Source organism: Phascolarctos cinereus, unplaced genomic scaffold (assembly GCF_003287225.1).
Source record: "Phascolarctos cinereus isolate Bilbo 61053 unplaced genomic scaffold, phaCin_HiC Scaffold_9;HRSCAF=440, whole genome shotgun sequence".
NCBI classification, from domain to species: domain Eukaryota; kingdom Metazoa; phylum Chordata; class Mammalia; order Diprotodontia; family Phascolarctidae; genus Phascolarctos; species Phascolarctos cinereus.
In genome coordinates this window covers 148,300,891-148,326,802 of record NW_027556402.1, presented here as the reverse complement: position 1 = coordinate 148,326,802, position 25,912 = coordinate 148,300,891, and the positions used below count along the sequence as shown (strand labels likewise).

The 25,912-nt window shown below is 39.3% G+C and overlaps 1 protein-coding gene across 2 annotated transcripts; it reads right to left on the bottom strand.

Moving 5' to 3' along the window:
• Positions 1-25,912, bottom strand: OCIAD2 (OCIA domain containing 2). 2 transcript variants are annotated; one of them, XM_020990298.2, is made up of 7 exons: positions 25,463-25,912; positions 16,567-16,673; positions 10,356-10,455; positions 7,977-8,030; positions 5,964-6,011; positions 3,346-3,463; positions 1-1,287 (listed from the first exon to the last, which is right to left on the bottom strand). In XM_020990298.2, exons 2-7 carry the CDS (start codon positions 16,627-16,629, stop codon positions 1,206-1,208), a joined length of 465 nt encoding a protein of 154 aa, XP_020845957.1. In that variant the 5' UTR covers positions 16,630-16,673; positions 25,463-25,912; the 3' UTR covers positions 1-1,205. The 2 variants fall into 2 exon arrangements, with proteins under 2 accessions (XP_020845957.1, XP_020845954.1); XM_020990295.2 differs by lacking the exon at positions 25,463-25,912 and adding an exon at positions 25,330-25,456.

Here is a 25,912-nt window from a genome sequence, read left to right as displayed (position 1 = left end):
TTCTGATTTAGAGAGCTTTATTTACTGAAAAACAGATTACAGTCTAAAGAGGCTTGTTTTTTTAAAAATATCTGTTCAACATTTTTTCATCTGTTCCAAAATACCCTATTAAACAGTTCATTAAAGCTGAATAAAATTTTTCTGTCTTTGTGGTGAAGATATCAAGATGCATTGTTATAGATACTAACAAGAAAAACTTAACCTTTTGTGAAGAATCAGAACTATGAGACCCTGGTCGTAAGCGAAAATATCTCCCAGAAGCCAGTTTATTCTGTATGTACTAAGAAGCCAGCAGAGGAGCCTAAAGATGCTTGGAGGAAGGAAGCGATTGTTTCAGCAAAGACATATATATATATATATATTTTATACACATATACAATGCAGCTTATACATATATAAGTATAGTACATATGTATATGAGTATACACACATAATATAGTTCTTCCAGGACCTAAACTACTTCCTTGGAAATAAGCTAAATATTTTGGAAATTATTTTTAATCCAGTCCATTAGTAGTGCAATAAAATAAATAATAGTTTACTAAGATAGATAACAACTCAAGCTGTGGATAGGACATAAAGTCATTAAGCAGGCTACCTACCCAAAGAGAACAAACATTTTTAAAAGTTCAAGTCAGGAAGGAAAATACTATCCTAGTATCTTGTCATAAAGTCATCTAAAGAGTCCACAGTACAATGTTTTTATACTATAATTTTCCAGACAGAGCATGCTTATTGGTTTAAATAAAAAATTTAGGCTCTCACATTTTAGAAGGTAACCTCCTGCCCTTTTCCTTTTCCTGCCTTATTACCACCCTCATCCCAGTACATTTCTTTACACAACTATACCCATCTTCATCCCCATTTCATCACAGTACTTGAGCACTGGAGTAATATGGGACAGACAGAAGTCAGATAATGTCATTCAAGGAAAGCTTGAGAAGATCTTATCTCAGTAAATTCTGGTCCAACATGGTTTTAAATAGCAGAGAAACCACAACACCCAGATGAAAAGTTATAAAGCTTAAGCTGAGAGTCTCACTAGATTAAGATTTAATATCATGGTTAAATGTATAAGACATGAGTATTGACAAGTATAGCCTACATCTCATTCCAGTCTGGTATACACCTCTTATGTGAAGTGCAAAGGAAACATGAAATTCAAATGCAAAGGCCTGGAAGGCTTTGAAGGCACAGGTACCAGTTTAGGAAGCAGAGGCCTGTGAACCACTCTTCTGACTCAACTCATGCCTGATTTTGCAGTCTTCACAGGTGTAGAGGCAGTGCCTATAATCAGGAAGCACAAAGAGAGATTGTTCAAGCTTTCTCTCAGGAGCCTCTACTTCTGACAAACCATTAAGGGACATGCTCTGACCTTTCATATTTTTAAGAACTCCTGCTAAAACCAGGAGCTATAAATGTGTATTAAATATATGCTGTACTTTCCTATTTATATTTATTCAACTTTATAATACAATAAAAATAGACCCAAATTAATAAAATAAAAAACCTCACTTTTAATCCTGTCCTTGTCCAATTATTTTGAAATAATTGCAATGATTTCTACTTTATACAGAAAAAAATACATATATATACATATTTTACACACACAAATAATGCAGCTTATACATATATGTGTACAGTATATATGTATATAAGTATACACCCATAAATCTATCTATATCTATATCTATATCTATATGTGTATATGTATATGTATATGTATATGTATATGTATATGTATATGTATATGTATATGTATATGTATATGTATATGTATATGTATATGTATATGTATATGTATATGTATATGTATATGTATATGTATATGTACATGTGTGTATGTATGTTCAGTTGTTTCAGTCATACCTGACTCTTCATGACCCCATCTGCGGTTTTCTTGGCAAAGATAGTGACGTGGTTTGCCATTTCCTTCTCCAGCTCATTTTACAGATGAAGAAATTGAGGCAAATAGGGTTAAGTGACTTGCCCAGGGTCACACAGCTAGTAAGTGTCTGAGGCCAGATCTGAACTGAGGAAGAGGAGTCTTTCTGACTTTAGGCCCGGTGCTCTATCCATGTGCTACCTAGCTGCTGTGTGTATGTGTGTGTGTGTGTGTGTGTGTGTGTGTGTAACAAGCTTCCTCAACATACAAAGTAACATTGAGGATGTTACACATGATGTTGTTAATAATGCTATGCCATGCACCAAAAAACAATGCTACTTATTTAATAACTAATTCTTCTAAGAGGAAAAAGTCAGTTCAAAAACTGAAATTAATGCAGATATGTGTATATGTGCACAATGTGTTACTTTCCATAATTGTCTGTAGTTCTTTTATTTTCTCCTCTGTGCCAATATAGAGCTTCCAACTGCTAGATATCTGGGTGGTTTCCTGGTCCACCCTGCTGCTAGCAACCCTTTCTCCAAGGTTATGCAAAGTGCGCATGTGGACTTTGTATATGCCTATATACATATTTTACATATGCTTAAATGTATATTTTGCATATGCCTATACATGTACATACATGTCTCATGACAGAACGTAGGCTCCTTGAGAACAAGGACTGTAGCAAAGCAGGTTGGTGCAAACCTATAATCCCTGCTATAGGGGAGGTAAGGCTGGTGCATTACACATGCTCAGGAATGCCGAGCCACCTCGTGTCGGGGTCCACACTACAACCAGCCTGCTACATTTGGTGAGTACCCAGGAGCAGAGGGCCACCAGGTGGCCTAAGGGGAACCAGCCCAGAGTGAAAAAACAAGTAGATCAAAGCTCTAGTGTTAATCAGAGATGGGATCAGCATATGTGTGGCTGCTGAACTTCCAGCCTGGGCAAGATAGGGATATCCAATCTCAAAAATAAAACCAAAAAACTAACAAAGTTTAGAAAAAAAAAACTACTGTGCTAGAAGTCAGAATTTATGGGCTCTGGTTTGTTAGTGTGACCATGGACAAGGGACAGCTTCTTAGATTCAGTTTCCACATCTGTAAAAGGGGGAAATTAAAATTGTCTGCCTACCTTATAGAGTTGATATAAAGAATCAAATGAAATAAATATAAATTCAAGTAGCTGGAAGGGTATTATTGTCACAAATAGAGGCTCCTGCTTTTCTAGCAGGAAGGGAACTATTAAGGGAGGGTGGGCAGGGCTAGAAGAGGTTTTATCAGAAAATGTGGGTTAGATCAATCTAGATTTGGCTAGATCCTGGGGGGGAGGGGAGAACAAATAGTTTTTGGAAACTATTTGGGTGGCTGCAAAAGATCAGTGAGTTCTTATTCAATTCTTGCCACCCCATCACTCCTCTCTTCCAGTACCTTCCCTCAGTGGGATGGACCACTTACCTGTTATGGCCTGGACCAAAACCTGCCCCCCGGAGTTCGAATTCTATAGTGTGAAATTTATTCTGGCACACTCCTATGTAAGACACCTTTCCCAAGCCAAATCCCAAGATACCAGCAACTGTAAAAGCAGGTTATAAAACATTAGCCTTTGTTAAAAAATTGACTTAACTCTCAGACTCTTATCCAATGATTACCTATGTACGGCTTTGAAGCAGAAGCAATTATCATCTCTTCAAGAAACTGATTTACAAATCTTCCTAATAAATGATCTCATTAACAAAGTTTATCTAGGTCCAGAAGAGAGTAGGAGAAACTGGATTTTCTTGAGTGTTTGAATGGTAGCGGTAATAGCTGAGGAGGGAGGGGAGCGGGATGGTGGTGAGGTAGCTTGTCCCAGCTACAGCCCCAGGCCAGCTGAGGTAAGGGTGCCACTTCCAGGACTGCGCTTCCTCCTAGAAGTAGGGGGAGGTGCTACTTTGCCTGTGGTCATGTATTGTCTCCACATCATATACTAGCTCATGTGTGGCCTCCACATCCTTGGGTGGGTAACCATCCCAAGAAAAGAGGGAAGGCCGTTTTCATGGACAAAGGGGATGAAGGTGGCTTCTGCTCATGCCAGCTGAAGGGGAGGGGAAAGGGGAACCCACTTCCCAATACAAATGAACAAAAGAAAGTGCATTTATTAAGTACCTATTATATTCCAGACACTGTCCTAAGCTCTGGGGATACAAATACAAATAAGACAGACCCTGCTCTCAACCTTGTTGAAAGACAGCATGTAAAAAGGAGCTACAGTTAGAAAGTGGGGCAAGGATACTAGGAAAGGTATGGCAAAAGGGTGCCAGGGGGCAAAGTCCAAGTTCCAGTGGGAGAAGGAGGAAGGATAGAACACAGGCCGCAAGGTTTGGAAATGGCCTTTGATCCCTCTTTCCTTCGTATTATTTCTACTTCTGATACTTAAGTTTGATAACAGTATTAATGAAAAGTATGATTTTTGTTAGAGGTATCATTGTATTCTAGAGTTAGGGGTTCATACAAAATATGTAGCAAATATATCACAATTAGTCCCCGGGGTCTTACATATCACATTCCTAGAGATTACATTTAGCTGATTGCCAGAAGGTGAAATTCTGACCAGGCAGCTTGGTGGTGTGGTCTACAGAGCACTGAACATGGAATCAGGAAGGCCTGAATTAAATTTAGCTATGTGACCCTGGGCAAGTCACTGAACCTCTGACTGTCTCCGTTTCTTTATCTGTAAAGCAAGGATGCCAGTGTTGTTGTGAGAATCATATGAGATAGCACAGTGCCTGCCACATAGTACCTGCTACATAAATGAGAGCTGTTATTATTACTGGGACGCTACTAAAACCGCTAAATAAAGGCAACAAGGAGAGAAATGCACATTTCTACTAGACAGCAACTAGAAATTTTTCATTTTAACTAGACGATAATGAGAAAAACAGGAAGCCCTCAGAGCCTGAGGACTGTCTGTGATGTGCTTCTGCTTTAGCTGAGGGTTTCTAACTGCTTTCAAGAGCTTCCTGCATTTTACTGCTCAAACAAACTGTCCTTCCTCTATTACTCAAAGGTAAGCTCCCCGAGGGCAAGACTAGCTTGCTTCTTTGTATTTGTATCCCCAGAACTTAGCACAGAACTCAGTGTCTGGCATACGGTAACTGCTTAATGAATGGGTTTTTTTTTCATCCTTATCCCTCATATCTACAATGCATTCCTTCCTCACATCTCATAGAATCCCTCACTTCCTTCAAGATGTGGCATAAGCAGCACCTTCTTTCCCAATTCTACCAACTACTTGTGCCTTCTTTCCCAACACTTTGCATTTATTCTACAGATATTTATAGAGGTACCCGATGTCTCCCCCAATAGAACACAAACATTCCTTTATATATGAATAGGTCATCCCCCTACCCCTACTCAATAAACTGCAGTAGCTCCCTATTATCTCCAGAATCAAATATAAAATATAAATACAAAATATAAAATTCTCTATTTGGCATTTAAAGCCCTACACGACCTATCTTTCCAGTTTTCTTGTACTTTACTTCTACACATACTACTATCCATCTACACTGGCCTATTAGCGGTATCTCACACAACAATACTCTATCCCAAGGGTGGGGAACCTGCAGCCTCGAGGCCACATGTGGCCCTCTAGATCCTCAAGTGTAGCCCTTTGACTGAGTCCAAGTTTTACAGAACTTGCTGCCTGGAGGCAGCAGGCCCTGCATTTATCCTGTGACCCTGTGCTTTTCCTTATGACTGCAATGCTCTTCTTCTTCACCTCCATCTCCCTGCTCCCTCAAGACTCAACTCAAATCCCACCATCTTTACGAAGCATTTCCCAGTTGTTCCCACTAGGTCAGGAAGAATAAAAGTCACTACTAAAATGCTGCTTCCTTCTGAAATGATTAATATTTGCATATCTTCCCCATTAGAATATGAGCTTCTCAAAGGCAGGGACCCTGTTTTTGTTTATCTTTGTATCTCCAGTGCTTAGCACTGTCCTGGCACACAGTGAGTGCCTAATAAATGCTTATTAATGGATGATTCCCCTCCTAACTTGACTCCTTTTTCAATTCGCTTTTAAGACTTACGTGCCACTTTTGGCAATGATCCAAATCTTGGGTTTGATGCTAAATAACCTAAGGAACAATATAGAATGATAAATTATTTCAGTTTGCAATAATTTAAATTCAAAAAGTTCAAGAAAATTTGAACATTCATTCTTTATAAAGAATCATGCTGAAAATCTTATACATTTCTGTGAAAAAAAACCTCTGATATGGTAATCATTGAGGTTAATATATTAATGAAACTACCTCAAAGTTTGTAACTCAAACACCCAGTTTAAATGAGTAACAAATTTGTAGTTAAGATTCGAGGCAGAGAATTCAGGACCTTATCTAAGGCCAGCAAAGAAAATTAAATCCAAGACCCAGAGTTCAAAAGCACACAGTTCCCAGTAACCCTGACCATTTTGAATTTTCACAACATATTCAGCCTGCATCATTTTGGAGTGCAGAAAACTTCTTAACCTAGGGTCCATAGACCCCCAAAGGGTCCATGAAAAGATTTCAGGGCCTCTATCAACTTAGATGGGAAAAATTACATTTTTATTTCAATATAATTGTTTTCCTTTGGAATCACATGAATTTTATGCATTTTAGAACATTTTTCTGAGAAAGGGTACATAAGTTTCACCTCAATTGTCAAAGAGGCTCATGACACAAAAAAGGTTAAGAATTCTGGACAGAGAAGCTGTTTGTGCCATATGCTGCCCACTGCCACAGGGCCTCAGAGCCACACAAATCCTGCCTCTGACAGTGTGACCCTGAGCAAGTCACTCAGTTTCTCTTGTGCTCTAGAGAGCTTTCTAAGACTATATAGTGTCAACCTACCTCAATAGAGGGAGTTCCCCATACTAATGAAATCACAGATGTAGTCCCCACCCTCTACCCAGCCTGCATAGTTCAGACTCATCTTTAGTAAGCATTCTGTATCTTAATTTAAACTGTACTTGGTACAAGAGCTGGAGATACCTAATTGCTATCACAAAAGCCTTACAGGACTTAAAGCAGCTTAGTCAACTCTATGGGTTTTACTTGGCCTCTTGCAGACATTATAATATGCTGCCATCATTCCCAATGGGTGTCTTAAAAAGTGAACCAGGTCATTTTTTCCCATTGTCACTGCAGGAGGTGGCGGTCCATTTTGAGAAGTGACATTTAATAAAATGGGTTAAAACAGGGGTCAGCAGTTCTTTTATCCTTAGCTGCCACCTGTGGAGGTAAATGCCTAACGGGAAGAAGAAAACAGATGACAAGGGGAAAAAAATGGAAGAAGAGTTGGAGTGGGTGGTAAATGGTGGAGAGTAGTAGAATGCCTTAATAGCTGTTTTAGGAACCAGCAAGGGGCACTTTAAACAAAATTTTCACACATGGAGCTGCGATGTTTAGCAACATCTTCTAATTCAAAGGAGAATAAATTACCCATGGTCACAGAAATTCAGAATTATTTTTAAAGCTGCTCAAAGTTTATTTGTTTCAGTTTAGTACAAAGTAAACAGTTACTGAGGCTATAGGAAAGTACATAGGTGACCTGGTTAGTTAAAAAAAAAGTGGTTTCTTGTCATCATTTTTGGTGTTCTACACTGAAGCAGCCTGCCTAATCTAAGGGACAATTTGGGAAGAGGAAGGAGAAGGAAAGGCAAGGGAGGAAATGGGTTCTGACCCTTGGCACACTTCAGAAGTGAAGCCTGCAGAGAAAATGCTGCCGCTCATACAAAAGACCCAGAGTGGAATACTTAGAATGAAGCAAGGAAAGGGATAGGACCTGAATCTGTAATTTCATCGGTTCAGGGAGCTTCCTATGAGCAACTCCTCTATCACTGCCTGTTGATAACATCTCTACCACTTATACCATCTCTACCACAGCGGCCCTAGAGAGCACTGAGGTTAAATGACTTGCCCAGGGTCAGGGTCATACAGACAGTATGTTTCACAGAAGGGACTTAAACCCAGATGTTTCTGGCCATGAAGTCAGCTTTTTCTTTACAAAACACCATAATGACTCTCCAGAATTAAAGAACCAAATATTTTAAATCATACCTTTGTGGACAAGTCCTTGAGTAACAAGCATCCCTACCAAGGACAAAGGGAGAGCTGCAAAAACAAAGATACTTCTGAATAAAAGAATCATGCATTTGAAGTCTCTAAAATAAAAGTCTCTTAAATAAAATAAGTAATATTCAATGACATTTCAATGTTAATTTTGACAAATTAATTCAATTAACTTTAAACTTATTTTGAATTTTAATAAAATATTTTATATTTAATAATAAGTAAATGACATTTAAAGTCTCCCAAATAAAATTTAAAAGTCCCCCTTCCCAGAAATACACATTCTGACGACCTTGCCTAGAAAAAACTAGAAAGAACTGCTCTGAGTTTATTCCCTTTTAACATTAATAGCACAAAGAGTAATAGCTCCTGTCTGGTTATTTTTTTACCTTCAGTGTACCCAGGCTTAACTGTAGCTTCTGGTTGAGGGTACACAGTTCATAAGTTTCTGGGCTAGAGAGCAGACCAGTTGCTGATTACATGTATTATTCACCCACATGTACTAAGTACTATGTAGCATACAGACACACATATACTGAATCAATAAAGCTGATATTAGTTTTGAATTTTAGGATTTTTTAGATGAGTAACTCTGTCTGGCAAGAAGTTCTATTCTGTTTAATTTAAGTGTCAAAGTGACCTCTCATATATAGTAGAACACAGTGACAAATGCAATTCTTCCTAGCAACCTTAAAAAAAAATCCAACAGCAACTTTTTTTTCATTCAGTACTTATATGGCTCGCTGATAAACAATAAGTGGGTCATACTGAAGTATCAGCCTTCAGTTATTGTTCAGTCATTTCAGTCATGTGTGACTGTGACCCCAGCTGGCATTTTCTTGGCAAAGATACTGGAGTAGTTTGCCGTTTCCTTCTCCAATAAGCCTACTAAAACACCACAAATTACTTCTAAAAACTCATCTAAGTTTCTTGGGGAATGATCAGGTGTCAGTTTCTAGAAGCACAACGAATACTCATGCTGAAGCAAAATAAATGAGAACTACTAGACTAATTTCCAGACAGTTGAGATTGAATGCAGAGGGATCTGAGAGTCAACAGAGGCATTTCTACAATGGCCAAGTATGCCAAAATTGGCGAGCACTGACCAAGTCAGATCAAGTTAACAAGCATTTATCAAGAGCTTACTATATGTGGGGCAGCTAAGTGGTGCAGTGGATAGAGCACCGGCCCTGAAGTCAGGAGGACCTGAGTTCAAATCTGGCCTCAGACCAAACACTTGACACTTACTAGCTGTGTGACCCTGGGCAAGTCACTTAACCCCAATTGCCTAAAACAAAAGAAAAGGAAAAAAAAGCTTACTATGTGTCAGGCACCATCCTTAGCATTGGGGAACCAAAGAAATGCAAAAGCAACACTCCTGACTACAATGAGCTCACAAGGAGAAAGGCAGCATGCAAACAACTACATAACGACAAGATACATACATGATAAACTGGATGTGATCTCAGAGGGAAGGCATTAGCTTTGTGCAAGATCAGGATAGCAGAATGCACTAGGACTACATGGAGTTGGCCATTTTAAAGTCAAGTTCTCTTCAATTCATGGAAAGTGAGAGCCAAATGACATCTACTTAGAGCTGACTGGTACCTGGTCCAACATCCTTTTGGCTGCTAGCTAAATGGCATAGTAAGAGCGTGCCAGACTTCAAGGGCTGGCATGAGGATCAAATGAGATCACATCTGTGTTAAACATGGTGCAAACCCGAAACTGCTATGTAAATCTATTTTATAAATGAAGAAACTTAGGTCCGGAGAGGTTACGTGATTTTTGAATGCATGTATTAGATAAAAATTTTAGTAGAACAATATAAATAAGACTCCATTTTATAGAAATGCTACCATGGCTTATATGACTCCTCTCCAGTAAGCACGCTGCAAGGACGAACTTATCTGTGAAATGAGACTAGTCTAGAAATTTGCACGTTCTATGTCATGTGCTCATTTTTCTCCCAGAAATCCTTCACTCATGAAGCAGGAGCTGTTTACTTTATGTTTTGGTGTCCTCAGAGTTCTGCACAGTACCTTGCTTAATTAATTTTTCTTGAATTGAAAGCGTTTAAGGTAGTACTTAGTAAGACACATAATAAGAAATGAAAGCATCCTGTTAAACAGCGATGGTTCTGTTTTGAAGGAATTTAGATCTTAAATTTTAGGCAACCTTAAAACATTGCAAAATCACAGAAATTTTTTGTAATGGTTTTTTTAAAAAATAAGTTCACTATTAAAAATGGAAAAAGTTATCAAATATTAAAACAATTTTCAGGCTATAACATAATTTTTGGACCATTGTCAGTAAATACCTAACAAACATGGTTTTAACAAAGGATTTAAAAACTTCTGGAAATACCTCTCTTCCAGAAACTCTCTTCTTTACACTCACGGATGATCTTTGAGATCTCTCCTCGGTGAATGTGGTGGATCTTTGATTTGGGACAAAACAACAGGCTCTGTAAAGAAAATTGTGTGGCTTGTTTACTGAAATCATCAGAAAAGTATTCCACATGGTTTCTCTGGAGGAGACATTGGGGAACCATTTCACTAAGCTATTTTGGTGCCTGATCCCAGCAGTAACTGAGGAGGAAGTCTCTCATTTTTACAAAATAGCGCAAAAGGTAAGAAATGAACATTCAATTTACTGATTTGAAAAGAAAGGAAGAAGCATTTATTAAACACCTACTATGTGTCAATCACTTTACAAATATTATTCTAATTTGATCCTCAACATCTCTGGGAGGTGGGTGCTATAATGATTCCCATTTTACAGTTGGGGAAACTAAGGAAGACAGGATTAAGTCACTTGCCTAAAGTAATACAGCTAGTAAGTGTCTGAGGCTGGATTTGAACTCAAGTCTTCCCGACTCCAGGTCCACTGATTTACCCACTGTACCACCTGGCTATCTGAATGAAAAAATAATGAGGGGAAAAAACTTCAGGCAACATATGTAAAAATTATTCACTGTGGCCAAATTGGATTTATACTGGAGATGCAAGGACAGCTCATCATTAGAGAGGCAATTAACATAATTAATTTTATTAACAGAGAAGCAGCCTGGCTTTGCTGATTTTGAAGCTGAGGACACTTGAATTCCAGTCTGTCTGTGTGATCCCAGGCAAGTCACTTAACCTCTCAGTGTCCCAGGCAACTATCTAAACACTAATTTGCAGAGCAGGTGCTGATCTGCATTAGTAGAAGTTTCTTCATTGGGAATTTCCTATCAATGAAATCACAGGTCCCACACCATCCCATCAAAGACCAAGAGCTATTTTCTTTTTGTTGTTGTCTTTTAAAATCATCTATCTCTCTATCCATCTATCTATGCTATTTCCCAATAATTAAGTCATTAATAGATATGAACAAATAGCTCTCAAAATAAGAATCAAAAATTATTAAAAGCCATATAAAAGATGGCAAATCACTAAGAGCAAATGCAAATCAAAACGTCTCTGAGATTTCACCCCCACACCCTCCACATTATCAAAGATGACAAAATTAGAGGTCAATGAAAAGAGATGTCTTTCACTGATAAGCTGAGCAGTATTCTTTTTTAAAATATTTTCATTTATTTTGTTAAATATTTCCCAATTACATTTTTTAAAATTTCAACATTTAAAAAAGAAATTTGAGTTCCAAATTCTCTCCCTCCCTCCTGCTCCTTCCCTACCCCTTGAGAAGGCAAGCAATATGATATTAATTATATGTGGGAAATTATCTGAAATATATTTACAGATTAGCCATGTTCAAAAGAAAACACACACAAAACAAGAAAAATAAAGAAAGTAAACAAAACATGCTTCAATCTGTATTCAGAGTTCAGGAGGTGGATGATATTTTTCATCACGGGTCCTTTGGAACTGTCTTGGATCATTGTCTTCATCAGAGTAGCTCAGTCTTTCACAGCTGATCATTGTTACAATATTGCTGTTACTGTGTACAATGTTCTCCTGGTTCTGCTCATTTCACTTTGCATCAGTTCATATAAGACTTCCCAGGTTTTTCCGAAAGCATCCTGCTCATCATTTTTCACAGCACAATAGTATTCCACCACAATCACATACCACAGATTGTTCAGCCATTCGCCAATTTGATGGACATCCCCTCAATTTCCAATTCTTTGCCACCACAAAAATAACTGCTCTAAATATTTCTGTGCAATAAGTCTTTTCCCCTTTTCTTTGATCTCTTTGGCATATAGGCCTGGAAGTGGCATTGCTGAGTCAAAGGTATGTACAATTTTATAGCCCTTTGGGCATAGTTTCAAATTATTCTCCAGAATGGTTGAACCAGTTCACAACTCCACCAACAGTGCATTAGTGTCCCTATTTTTCCACATCCTCTCCAACATTTGTCATTTTCCTTTTAGGTTATACTAGCCAATCTGATAGGTATGAGTTTTACCTCAAAATTGTTTTAATTTGCATTTCTCTAATCAATAGTGATTTAGAGCATTTTTTAATGTGACTAGTGACAACTTTGATTTCTTCTTCTGAAAACTACCTGTTCACATCTTTTGACCATTTGTCAATTGAAGAATGGCTCTTACTTTTTATAATATTGGCTTGGTTTCCTATATAGTTGAGAAATAAGACCTTTATCAAAGAAACTTGCTATAATTTTCCTCCCAGTTTCCTTCTAATTTTGGCTGCCTTTGTTTTGTTTATGTAAAACCTTTTTAATTTAACGTATTCAAAATTATCCATTTTACTTCAGGGGAAGAGTTCTTAACCAAATCAGGGATATTGAAGCTTACAAAAAGCCTGTAGACCATATTGATTACGTAAAAAAAAAGTGAGAAGCTTTTGCATGAACAAAAGACAGAAGTAGTTCATATTGAAGGAACTCTGAGAAGAGAAGCATACTAGGTGGTGAAGCTCTATGGTCCATGGGGTCATGGAGAGTCAGACACAACTAAATGACTGAACAACAAGAAATAATAAATGAGGTATTTGTGGCAAGGAAATAAGATATGTAGGGAAGCATGGGAAGACTTCTGTGAACTGATGCAACTTGAAGTACACAGAACCAGAGAAATAACATGTACAACAGCTACAACATAAATAAAGGAACAATAAATTGAAACTATCTTTATAATGAGCAAGCATGGCCCCAGAAAAGAGGTGAGTAAAGGTACTCCTTGTCTTTCATTATGGAGGTGAGGGGACCATAAGTGTGAAACATTACCATGTGCGGTCAGATGTAGATATGTCAGTTTTTTATTTAACCTTTTTCCTGCTACTAGGGAAAGTTCAATGGGGAGGGAAGGGAGGAAGATATATTAGAAAATGATTGATGTAAAAACAAAATAAATAAACCAAAATTGGGGTATTTATTAAAATTCAGATGTCTGTGTATATTTTTTTGGATCACACTTGTGATTTCATTGCAGTATAACTTACTTGCTTATTATAAGACAAGTCAAAAGTAGGGAATTCTGGTAAGGAAATTCCTTCTGTCAATGTAGATCTGCACCTTTTCTGAGTCTTAGAATTGCCTGGGACACCAAAAGGTTAAGTGACTTGCTTGGATTACCCAGCTAGTATGTGTCAGACCCTGGGCATGAACCCAGGTCTTCCTGGCTCCAAGGCTGGCCCTATCTTCCATCTTTTCTGCCAAAGGTTTTTATTGACAATTAGCACTGAGTCTTTTCTGTCACCTTAGAACCTTCTACCTTGGGAATGCTACGGCTCACCAAGTGCCAGTTGATGAAATAAGTCTGAAAGCATAAAGGAGAAGGGAAAGTCTTATGTACAATCCAGCTGGACAACAGAAACTCGGCAGGCGGGTGGCCTGAAGTAATATTGACTCTCCAAGAGGGATGACAGCTTGCTTTTGGAGCCCCAAGACTTTAGAGTTATAGAAATATGCTAAATTAAGATGTCTGGGAGGATAAGAGCTGAATGAATGGGGATGAGAAGCCCCCTTGGGATTCAAATGGTAATGGGAGTGATTCTAATGCTGTATCTAGTGAGAAATTAACTCTAGCTGGCAGATTCCATTACAAATGCAGTTACAGTTTATAAGATGTATGTTATGTAGGATGTTTAATGTGCTGCTGCGGCTTTAGGATGAAAAGAGATACAGCCAGTTGTATCAGGGCTTGTTGGTTTGAAGAGAAACAAAATGTCACACCTGCTTGTGGACAAGGGCCAGTAAACTGAAAAAAATTATCATTACCTGCATGCAGAGGCATGCTAGAGCCGGTATGAACTAGCTCAGAGTCTATTGATAAATTTTCAATATGAGCATTTACACCTTGGAAATCAGCAAACGCTAAATATCAGGGCTTGATTTGTTGTTGTGTTGCTTTCTAAGCTCAAGGCAGTGATGGAGAAAAAAAAGAAAGTGATGGAGAAAATGTTAATAATAGAGATTAATTAAAAATGAATGGTGCAGTGGATAAAGCACCAGCCCTGGAGTCAGGAGGACCTGAGTTCAAATCCAGCTTCAGATGCTTACCTAGCTGTGTGACCCTGGGCAAGTCACTTAACCTGGACTCCCTCCTCCCCAAAAAGTGCACATGGGGTAAAAATGGTTTGTTTGTTTTTTGGGGGGAAGCCAGTTGTTAAACATCTACCAGCACACCCTTGCCTGCTTGCATTGTGATCATTGTGAAGACCTGAACATGAGTAGCTGCTTGGGTGAAAAAGCAAGATCTATAGGATGGAAAAACTGCCAATATCAGACTATAACTTCAGTGCCAGAAGTCAGGTGCGACTTTTAAAGAATGAGCCCTTCTAGAGAATTCTTAGGGTTAGCATGAGTAGAATTACTACTGCTATTCATATCAAAGGGCCTTGCTCGGAGGGAATTATGGATCTAGCAACAGGTAGGTCTTTTCTTGGAGAATGTCTTTCCCATCTTGCTTTGAAGTCAGGAAGACTTGGGGTCAAGTCCAACACCACCAGAAAAGTCATAACTTTAGTACCCCAAGCAACTAAGACTACACATTAGAGTAGTTGCTATCTGCCCCTGTGGAGGGACTTTCCTTAATGAAAATTGTTCCATGTTGATAAAAAGTCACAGCATCAGCTCACCACTTCCAAACTTAAAAATAAAAAATGGCATTGGGGACAATACACTAGTTCCTGGCCCTCATCAGTCTCTGTTCCAAGAGGTCTGATAGAAAGGTGGATAACCCTATCACTATTTCCTCCTCTGGGCTAATCTCCCAACTTTGTTAAACATAGTCTCCTTCCCCTCAGATTTCTCCTCATTCAAATGATTCAATACAGACTGAGTTGTGAAGCTGTTAAGTTTATATCAGGGAGAAACTGGTCAACAAACAAACATTCATTAAGTTCCTATTATGGGATACACATATGGATATGAAGACAAAACGAGGGCCACTCAACTATGGCTCAAGTCTACCCTAGCATTCTTTAGTGGCCCATATGTATCTCAAGCTGGCCCTTCCATCTACCCCAACTATTCCTCTCTTTCCTTTCCCAATGGGGCCAGCGTTGGACCATCTGGTTCTATGCTAGAGATGAAGACAGAAGGAGAAGTGTGGGTGCCTGGGAGAAGCAAGACAGTTTTTGACCTCAGAGTTTCCTGGCTCCTCCACAAAACACTAATCCCTGAGCATGGGCATAGACTTGGAGTCACAAGCCGGCTCCTGCAGCTGCGTGCAACAAGGCGAGGGGAGTTTGCTGGCACGTCTTCTTGAACATCCCACAGGGGCTCTGAATTAGTAGGAGCACTGCTGTTAGGATGCATGTCCCTGCAAATTCTCCTGGGAGTATTGCAAGTGCTCCTTTTCTTTCTAACCATTAATGCTTTATAGCTCTCAATTTCATAGTGGTAGCTATCTACTTAAGCCTTCACATTCTTATTTCCAAGTGTGAATTGATTGGCCTCTTGCCTGGAACTGCCTCTCAACTTCCCTCCTCTAGACAAGTGCCTTGCATTCTTAAATTTCACCTAAATCTTGAATGTGAACTTCATTCACATTAACCTTTGCCCAGTTACCTCCCTGAGCTATTAGGCTGGCTCCTAGAGGCCAGCTACTGGGTCTTATCTACACTGTGTATTTGCATCCTCCAGACTGAATAAATGTTTGTGGTGCTGCCTGGGTTAACACTTGTTCTCCACCAAATGGCTTACTTATTTCCCTGAAGGAAGACCCTGCTATCCCAACTTTCCAAAAGGAAATACAAACATAATTTATCAACTTATGATAAGTGTTGTTCTCCCCACCCCTGCTATGAAATCAGGTCCCTGAAGACAAGGACTGTTTCATTTTTAATTTGAATTCTGAGGGTCCAGCACATAGCAAGTATTTCATAAACACAACCTTAGTTGGACAATAACAGCCAATTTTCACATCTGGCTTGAATAAAAACAAGCCAGAGTAAACAAAAAAATAAATTTCAAAAACTAAAAAACAATTTTTAAAGTGGATTTTCTTCTCAAGTCTTTCCTTCCTAATTCTCCTTGTACTAATTTTAAAAAGGTGCCAAATCTACAAGCAAAAAGAAGCATGGGACTTTGTAAAGCTGTCTCTTACTGAAGCCCTCCACTTAGATGTCACAGCTCAACTTCCCAGAGTAAAAAGCCTTACCTGTTTATCGGGTGGTAAGTGTGGAGTTTTAGCATGTTTTTCAGGAGGAGGTTCAGAAGCCATGGTGGTAATGTTTAGGCTTGCCTCTGGGCTCTTCTCTTATTTGGCTACATAAGAAAGTGAAAAAGAATCACTGTTATCACCAGGTTAGAGTTTACTTAACATCAGCAATACCCCTTCGGAAAAGTTCTATGTGGTATTTGACCTCATCAGGTAATCATTCACAACATTTTTTTCTTTTTCTTTTTTTTCCCCCTCAAATCAACTTTTTTTACATAGTTTTTTTGTAAATAGTATTTTTTTTAATTATGTGTAAAGATAGTTTTCAACATTTTTTATACGACTGTGAGTTCCAAAATCTTCAAAAGCATTTCTGATACCAATTTTTAAAATAATTAACTTCTTAACGGAAAACTGCCAACATCAAAGAATATAAGGAACTGCCACAATACTTACAATATCTCTATACAGTATATTCATATATAAGTATATTTCTGCTGACTTCATAGAATGATGGCTTTGGAGTTAGAAGGGATCTTAGAGGTCACCAGTCCAACTCCTTCATTTTACAGATGAGGAAACAAAGAACCAAACAGGGCTGACCTCCAGTCTTGAATTGCCAATTGCCCATTGGACATCTGGAACTAGATGTCACATCAATGTGTCCAATGTGTTGCCAAGGCCTGTCAGTTTTGCCTCTGTAACATCTCTTGAATATGTCCCCTTCTCTCCTCTGACACTGCCACCGCCCTGGTACAGGCCCCTGACTACTTCATTGCATGGACTATTGCAATAGTTTGCTGGACAGTCTCCCTGCCACAAACCTCTCCTCACCCAAGTCCATCCTCTACTCAGCTGTCAAAGTGATCTTCCTAAAGCAAAGGTCTGAATGTCACCCCAAACACACACTCAATAAATTCCAGTGGCTCCCTATCATTTTAGGGATCAAACATAAAATCCTTTGTTTGGCATTCAAAGCCCTTCATAACCTGGGCCTTATCTTTTCCGTCTTCTTATACTGTATTCCTCATTCTGAAATCCAGGGACACTGGCCTTCTTGCTATGCCTGGAACAAGATTCTCCATCTTCCAACTCTGACATTTTCACTGTCTGTTCCCCACGCCTAGAATGCTCTCCGTGCCTCCTGGCTTCCCTAGATTTCTTCAAGTCCCAGCTAAAATCCCACTTTCCATAGGAAGCCTTTCCAATACCACTCCATTCCCACTAGTCATTATTTCTAATTTGTTGTTGTTATTTGTCTTTTGTCCTCACTGAGGATCTTGACAGCAGGGAGGTGATGGATGCCATGACTTGTAAGTGAATTGGATTTAAGTGAGGGAGAGCTGTGCAAAGTCACCAGTCTCACTTTCTCCTCTGGAGCTACCTGGGTCCAGTGACAAGACACAGATCAAGACGACCGGAGATGGCCTTCCATTTACCATAGTTCATTTATACATAGTTGTTTGCATGTTCTATCCCCTATTAGACTGAGTTCCTTGAGACAGGAACTGTCTTTTGTCTTTCTTTGTTTTCCTGGAACTTAGCACAGTACCTGGCCCACAGTAGATGCTTAATAAACGTTTACTGATTAACTGACAAAAGTCAGAAAGGTAGTTAATAAACAGCAGAACCTCTCTTCTATTAAAAACTAAGACCTCTCACCCCAAATTTAAGTTTCTTTCCTCTGTATCATGTTGCCTTAGAGAAGGTTTTAAGCTAGAGTCAGGGCTCTGGAAAAGAGGTGGGAAGACCTGTAAGAGGCTATTGCACTAGTTCAGGCAGGTATCATGGGGACCCTGATACTGGAATGGTAGCAGTGGAAGAAGAGAAAGAATACATTTAGAGCTATCGACCATAGGAGAATTGACAGAATTTGGTAACTGAATGGTTATAAGGAATATAAGCTCCTTGAGGATACGGACTTGCATTTTTTGTCTTTGTCTCTCTAGCACCTAGAATCTTAAAAAAAAATCTGCTTGTTATTTTCATCTGTGTAGAGAGTTGTCATTGGAGAACATCTACCAAGGCAGATGGGCTACAACTTGTATTCTCAATAAGTTGCCTGGGGGAGGAAGGAGAAAATGGGAGGTTAAGTACCAAGGTCCCAAGGGCAGGAAGGTGGTGCAGGCGATAGAGCACCAGGCCTGGAGTCAGGAAAACCTTCGTTCAAATCCAGCCTCAGACACTTACTAGCTGTGTGACCCTGGGCAAGTCGCTTAAACCCCTATTTGCCTCAGGTCCTCATCTGTAAAGTAAGAGCTGGGGAAGGAAATGGCAAACCAATCAGAATAGAGTTCACATTTCCCTGATTCTGTTGCTTTTCTATATAAAAGAAGCCCTAAAGGAATATCAAGCTGAGTTTGCATTCAGCTCTCTCTCTCTCTCTCTCTCTCTCTCTCTCTCTCTCTCTCTCTCTCTCTCTCTCTCTCGTAAAAAAAAAATTAATTAATTAACTAGCAACTGTGCCTCAGTGTTTTTCTCTTAGGCAGCACAATATGATAAAAGCAACTTCTGGGTGATGATATTGATTCCCCAACTGCATTTAATAGCATCAATGTGGTCACAATATTTTCAAATATCTCTATAAGATTCCAGTCTTGGATATTAGGGCAGCTAAGTAGTCATGGGAGTTGGACATGAAAAACAACTTAACAACAAAAAAAGGTGGTGCAGTGGATGGAATGCTGGGGCCCCGAATAAGGGAGACCTGAGTTCAAATCTGACCTCAGACATTTACTAGCTGTATAACTCTGGGCAAGTCACAACCTTGTTTGCCTCAGTTTTCTCATCTGTAAATGAGCTGCAGAAGAAATGTCAAAACACTCCAGTATACCTGCCAAGAAAACTCTAAATGGGGTCATGGAAAGTCAGACAATTCAACAACCTGGATGTTAACTAAGATGGACACATGACAGATTTCACCATGAATAGAATATCAAATAATAGAGGGTACACAGCCTGTGACACACTGTGAATTCTTGTGGACAGGCTCAGCACCTAGCTACTCCAGCAGTGGCAGGTTTGGGAACAGTCTCCAGGTATTATCCCAAGGTTTCTTACCTACAGCCCTAGGTCTACTCTCCTCCTCTGAAAGGTGAGGATTCCTGAAGGGAGCTAAAACTAAGGCTTTTCCAATTATCTTCAAATTTCAATTTAAACTAGGAGCTAATTAATCACACCATTCATTAATAGTATTCTCAGAGGGCAAGATGGTACATGCCACTGTACTTTCTCAAACTCATGTACTATTTGCTGCTCTAAAGTGGGGTGGAGGGAGGGGCTGACCAGTCTTTACTGACCCTGGGAGAAGGCCCTGCATATCACATTGGATACTGGGTACTGGTTTTACTTGTGGTGCCAAGATGGAGGAGTGAGAAAGGAACCTTCTGAAGCCTTCCCAAATTCCCCTCCAAACAACTAGAAAAGTGGCTCAGAATTGTTCTAGGAGCAGGGAAGAAGCTTACCAGCCTGGCAGGAAAGCAAGGTCCAGGAGCAGCAGTAGCAGCAGCAGCTGGCCTCACAGCAGGGGGCCTGCAGCAAGGCTCCAAGTCTCAAGCAATCCACCATCCAAGCCCACCCTCCTGTGAACCAGCCCCCTAGGCAAGAGAACAATCTGCGGCAGCTCAGCAAGGCCCCACTCCAGTGACCCCACCCCTAGCACAAGCCACCAGCAAGGTGGCTTTGCAGACCAGTAGTGAAGCCCCAACCCCAGGTCTGGCCCACAGTGAGACCCCAGTCCAGGAGCCTGCCAGCAGAAAGACTGTTTCCATAGCAACTCAGGAGCAAGGCTCCCCTGTAGGGCGGGTCAGCAGCTAAACCCCACACTCAGGGGATGCCAACAGGGAGGTCCCATCCATCCAGGACAAGCCAGAAGGGAAGCGGACCCTCCACCAATTTGACCTCCAAATGCAAGACTCAAGGGAAGCATAAAAATGTAAAAAAGAAACAAGAAAGAAAACATAAGAAATTCAATAAGGTTAAACGGTTTATATTCCTATATGTCAAGACAGTTGTAACTCATATGAACTTTATTACTATAAGAGCAATTAGAAGGAATATATATATAGAAAGAGGGTGCAGAAATAAGGTGACTCTGATGGGATGATACCCCCCCAAAATGAAGGGATGAGAAAGAAAATTGCACTGGAAGAAGAATGAGGGAGGAGACTGAATGGAATAAATTATCCCACATAAAAGAGGCATGAAAGAGCTATTATAATGGAGGGGAGGATGGATGGGCAGGAGAGCAGCTGGCAAAGCTTAAACTTTACTTTCATCAAAATTGGCTCAAAGATGGAATAACACACACTCAGTTTGATACAGAAATCTATCTTACTCTATAAGGAAGTAAAAAGGGATGGGATAATTAGAAGGAAGAGGTGGACTGATAAAAAGGAGGGTAGATTGGGGAAGGTGGTGATCAGAAGTAAAACACTTGTGAGGAGGGAAATGGTGGGGAGTAAAAGAGGTGGGGGATAAATAAGGGAAAAATAGCATGGAGGGAAATATAGTTAGTTATTATAACTATAAATATGAATGGGATTAACTCACCCATAAAATGGAAGTGGACAGCAGAATGGATTAAAAATCAGAATCCTATAATATGCTGTTTACAAGAAACACATTTGAAACAGAGATACACAGGGTAAAGGTAAGGGGCTGGAGTAGAATCTGTTATGCTTCAGCTGAAGGGAAAAAAGCACAAAGCAAAAGCAAAAATAGACCTAATTAAAAGAGATAAGGAAGGAAACTATATCTTGCCGAAAGGTACCATAGACAATAAAGTCATATCAATACTGAACATACAGGTACCAAATGGTTTAGCAAGTAAATTTTTGAAGAAGTTGAATGAGTTATAGGAGGAAATAGATAATAAAACTATACTAGTAGGGGACCTCAACTTTCCTCTCTCAGAATTAGATAACTCTAATCAAAAAATAAGAAAGAAGTTAAAGAGGTGAATAAAATTCTGGATTAGGTATGATAGATCTCTACAGAAAGATGAATGGGAATAGAAAGGAATATGCCTTTTTCTCAGCAGTACATGGCACCTATACAACAACTGATCATGTATTGGGACATAAAAACCTCACAACCAAATGCAGAAAAGCAGAAACAGTACATATATTCTTCTCAGATAACAATGCAATAAAATTACATGCAATGATGGACAATGGAAAGAGAGATTAAAAATTAATTGGAAATTAAATGATCTAATCCTAAAAAATAAATGGGCAAAAGAACAAATCATAGAAACAACTAATAATTTCATTAAAGAAAATGATGAGACAACATACCAAAATTTACTGCAGTCAAAGCAGTACTTAAGGGAAAATTTCTATTTCTAATGGCTTACATCAATAAAATAGAGGAAAAGTAGATCAATAAACTGGACATACAACTAAAAAAGAAAAAGAAAAAGAACAAATTAAAAATCCCCAATTAAACATCAAATTGGAAATCCTGAAAATCAAAGGAGAGATTAATAAAATTGAAAATAAGAAAACCATTGAACTAATAAATAAAACTAGAAGCTGGTCTTATGAAAAAAAATACAATAGATAAATCATTGGCTAATTTCATTAAAAAAAAAAGGAAAGAAGAAAACCAAATTACTAGTATCAAAAATGACAGGGATGAATTCACCACCAATGAAGAGGAAATTAAGACAATGTTAGGAACTATTTTATCCAATTATATGCCAATAAATTTGACAATCTAAATGAAATGGATGAATAGCTACAAAACAGAAATCACCCAGATTAACAGAAGAAGAAATAAAATACTTAAATAATGCAATCTTAGAAAAAGAAATTGAACAAGTCATCAATGAACTTCCTAAGAAAAAATTCCCTAGGGCCAGACAGATTCACATGTGAATTCTACCAAACATTTAAAAAACGATCAATCCCAATATTATGCAAACTATTTGAAAAAATAGGCAAAGAAGGAGTCCTACCAAATTCCTTTTACAATATAAATATGGTGCTGATATCTAAACCAGAAAGAGCCAAAACAGACAAAGAAAATTATAGACCAGTTTCCCTAACGAATATTTATGCAAAGATTTTAAATAAATTACTAGCAAAGAGATTACAGCACTATATCACAAGAATCATACCTGCGACCAGGTGGGATTTATACCAGGAATGCAGGGCTGGCTCAATATTGGGAAAACCATCAGCATAATTTACCATATCAATAACAAAACCAATAGAAATCATATGATTATCTCAAAGCTTTTGACAAAATACAGCACCCATGCCTATTAAAAACACTAAGAGCATAGGAATAAATGGAGCTTACCTTGAAATTATCAGTAATATTTATCTAAAACCTTCAGCAAGGATTATCTATAATGGTGATAAGCTAGAAGTCTTCCCAATAGAATCAGGGGTGAGGCAAGGATGCCCACTACCACCTCTATTAATTAATATGGTATAGCAATAAGAGAAGAAAAAGAAATTAAAGGAATTAGAATAGGCAATGAGGAAGCAAAACTATCACTCTTTGCAGATAATATGATGTTATACTTAGAAAATCCTAGAGAATCAACTGAAAAACTATTTGAAACTATTAACAACTTTAGCAAAGTTGCAGGATACAAAATAAAAGCACATAAATCATTAGCATTTTTATATGTTACCAACAAAGTCCAGCACCAAGAGACAAACAGAAATCTGATTTAAAATAACTGTAGACAATATAAAATGCTTGGGAATCTACCTGCCAAGACAAACCCAGGAACTATATGAACATAACTATGAAACACTTCACACAAATGAAGTCAGATCTAAACAACTGGAAAAACATTAATTGCTCATGGATAGGCTGAACTAATATAATAAAATGACAACCCTACCTGAATTAATCTATTTAGTCAGTGCCATACCAATCAAACTATGAAAAAATCATTTTATATAGCTAGAAAAAATAATAACAAAATTCATCTGGAAGAACAAAAGCTCAAGGATATCAAGAGAATCAATGAAAAAAATACAAAAGAAGTTGGTCTAGTGGGTCCAGGTCTCAAACTGTATTATAAAATGGTAATCATCAAAACAATCTAGTATTGGCTAAGAAACAGAGTGGTAGATCAGCGGAACAGATTAGGTACAAATTACATTATAGGAAATTATCATAATAATCCAGTTTATGATAAACCCAAAGATCCAAGCTTTTGGAACAAAAACTCATTATATGACAAAAACTGCTGGGAAAACTGGAAAACATTATGGTAGAAACTAGGTATAGACCATCATCTCACAGGGTGTAACAAGATAAGGTCAAAACTGGTAAGTGATTTACACATTGTGTTAATTTCCTCTTCATTGGTGGTGAATTCATCCCTGTCATTTTTGATACTAGTAATTTGGTTTTCTTCTTTCCGATTTACGGGTAAGGGAAGAATTTAGGACCTAAGAAGACACAGAGTACATTACAAAATGCAAATTAGAACTATGCCCAACGGGCTACAAAACTATGCATACACTTTGATCCAGCAAAGACATCCAAAAAAAAAAAAAGGAAAAGAACCTCTGTGTACAGAAATACTTATAGCTGCCTTTTTTGTGGTGGCTAAGAATTGGAAATCCAAGGGTCATCCATCAATTGGGGAATGGCTAAACAAGCTGTGGTATATAATTGTAATGGAATATCATTTTGCTATAAGAAATGACAAGCAGGATGATTTCAGAAAAACTTGAAAAGACTTACATCTACTGATGCATAGTGAAGTGAACAGAACCAGGAGAACGTTGTACACGATAACAGCAATATTGTTCCATGAAGAACAGTGAATGACTTAGCTATTCTCAGCAATGCAAAGATCCAAAATAATTCCAAGGGACTAATGATGGAAGCATGCTGTCCGCCTCCAGGGAAATAACTGATATGGTTTGAATACAGCCTGAAGCATGCTATTTTTCACTCTTTCCTTTTTTTTTCTTTTATTGCGTCTTCTTATACAAAATGACTAGTATGGAAATGTTTTACATAACTGCACGTGTATAAACTATATCTGCTTGCTTACCGTCTCGGGGAGAGGGGGGGAGGGCAGGAAAAGAGGGATAGAATTTGGAACTCAAAGCTTTAAATAATTTTTTTAAAACTGATTTCAAATCCCACCTCACACACTGGATTTGGAGCCAGGAAAAACTGGTTTCAAATACCACCTCAGACATTTACTAGCTAAGTGGCTTAACCTCTGTGTCTCAGTTTCCTCATCTGTAAAACGAAGGGTTTGGGACTGATGGGCTCTAAGGCCTCTTCCAGCTCTTAATCTAAGATCCTACGACCTCCCCATATGGGCCCCCCTGCCTTAGGTCGATAGCAAAGGTTGCGCCCCTCATTTCCAGCAGCTTCTGGTATAAAACCTTTTCTGCCGTTTGCCAGAATGCTCCATCGAGGACCAGAGCACGAAGTGAAACAAACTGTCTTGTTTCCTGCCTGACGCAGACAAACTCAGATGCATCTCAGCAGCACAACACCCCTGCTTCTGTCTCCACATCCCAGCCTGGGACCAAGTGCATTCCGAGAGGGTAGAGGACCTGGAATGCAGCCCAGAGTCCCAGCTCCTACCTATCTGCCCCGCCCCCACCAACCAACGCCAAAAGTCACCTTCCCCAGGGCTGAACGAGAATGCCACAGGATAGTAGGGTGGGCAAAAGGATCCAGATTCCCGCTCTTAATAAGGGAGGAACCCCGACCCAGTCTGAGGGAAAGATGGGAAGGTGGGTAGCTGCTCTGCTAAACTCAGCTCACCTTTGGGGAGTAGGTCGCCTCCAGCTTCTAATTCCCCTTTGCAGAACCGTAGCCCTCTGCCGTTGTCAAGCTAAGAAAGACGCATCCTCCCCTACCCGCAGCAGCTTGGCCCGCCCCCTGTGCGCTCCCTAACCTGCGCTCGGGAGGAGGGCGAGGGTGGAGAGGAGCGCACGGCAGCCCTCTGGACAGCTGAGCCGGTACGGGAGCTAGAACTTTAAAGGGAACACAGGGAACGCTCTGACCCTACGCCTAGGAGACGCGGAACCGAAGTCCGACACCGCAGCACTAGGCCATGAGCGCCTGGGAGCGGGAGAAGGAGGCGTCTGAACCCTAGCTTGAGTCAGACGAAAGGCGGTGCGCATTGGGACAACAGCCTGTCCATCGTACTGATGGATTTCGGGAGAACCACCTCCATTTGTTGGTCCCCGGGCTGAGAAGAGAAGCGGCGTGAGTCACGGGAATTTGTGAGTCATCTAATCTGCGCAGAATAATGATGGCAGATCACGCAAAAGCATAGAGATCTGGTCTCCCTCCGGGCTTTGTACTGTGCACCGCTGCCAGGCCCTTATTTCACGTTCCACTG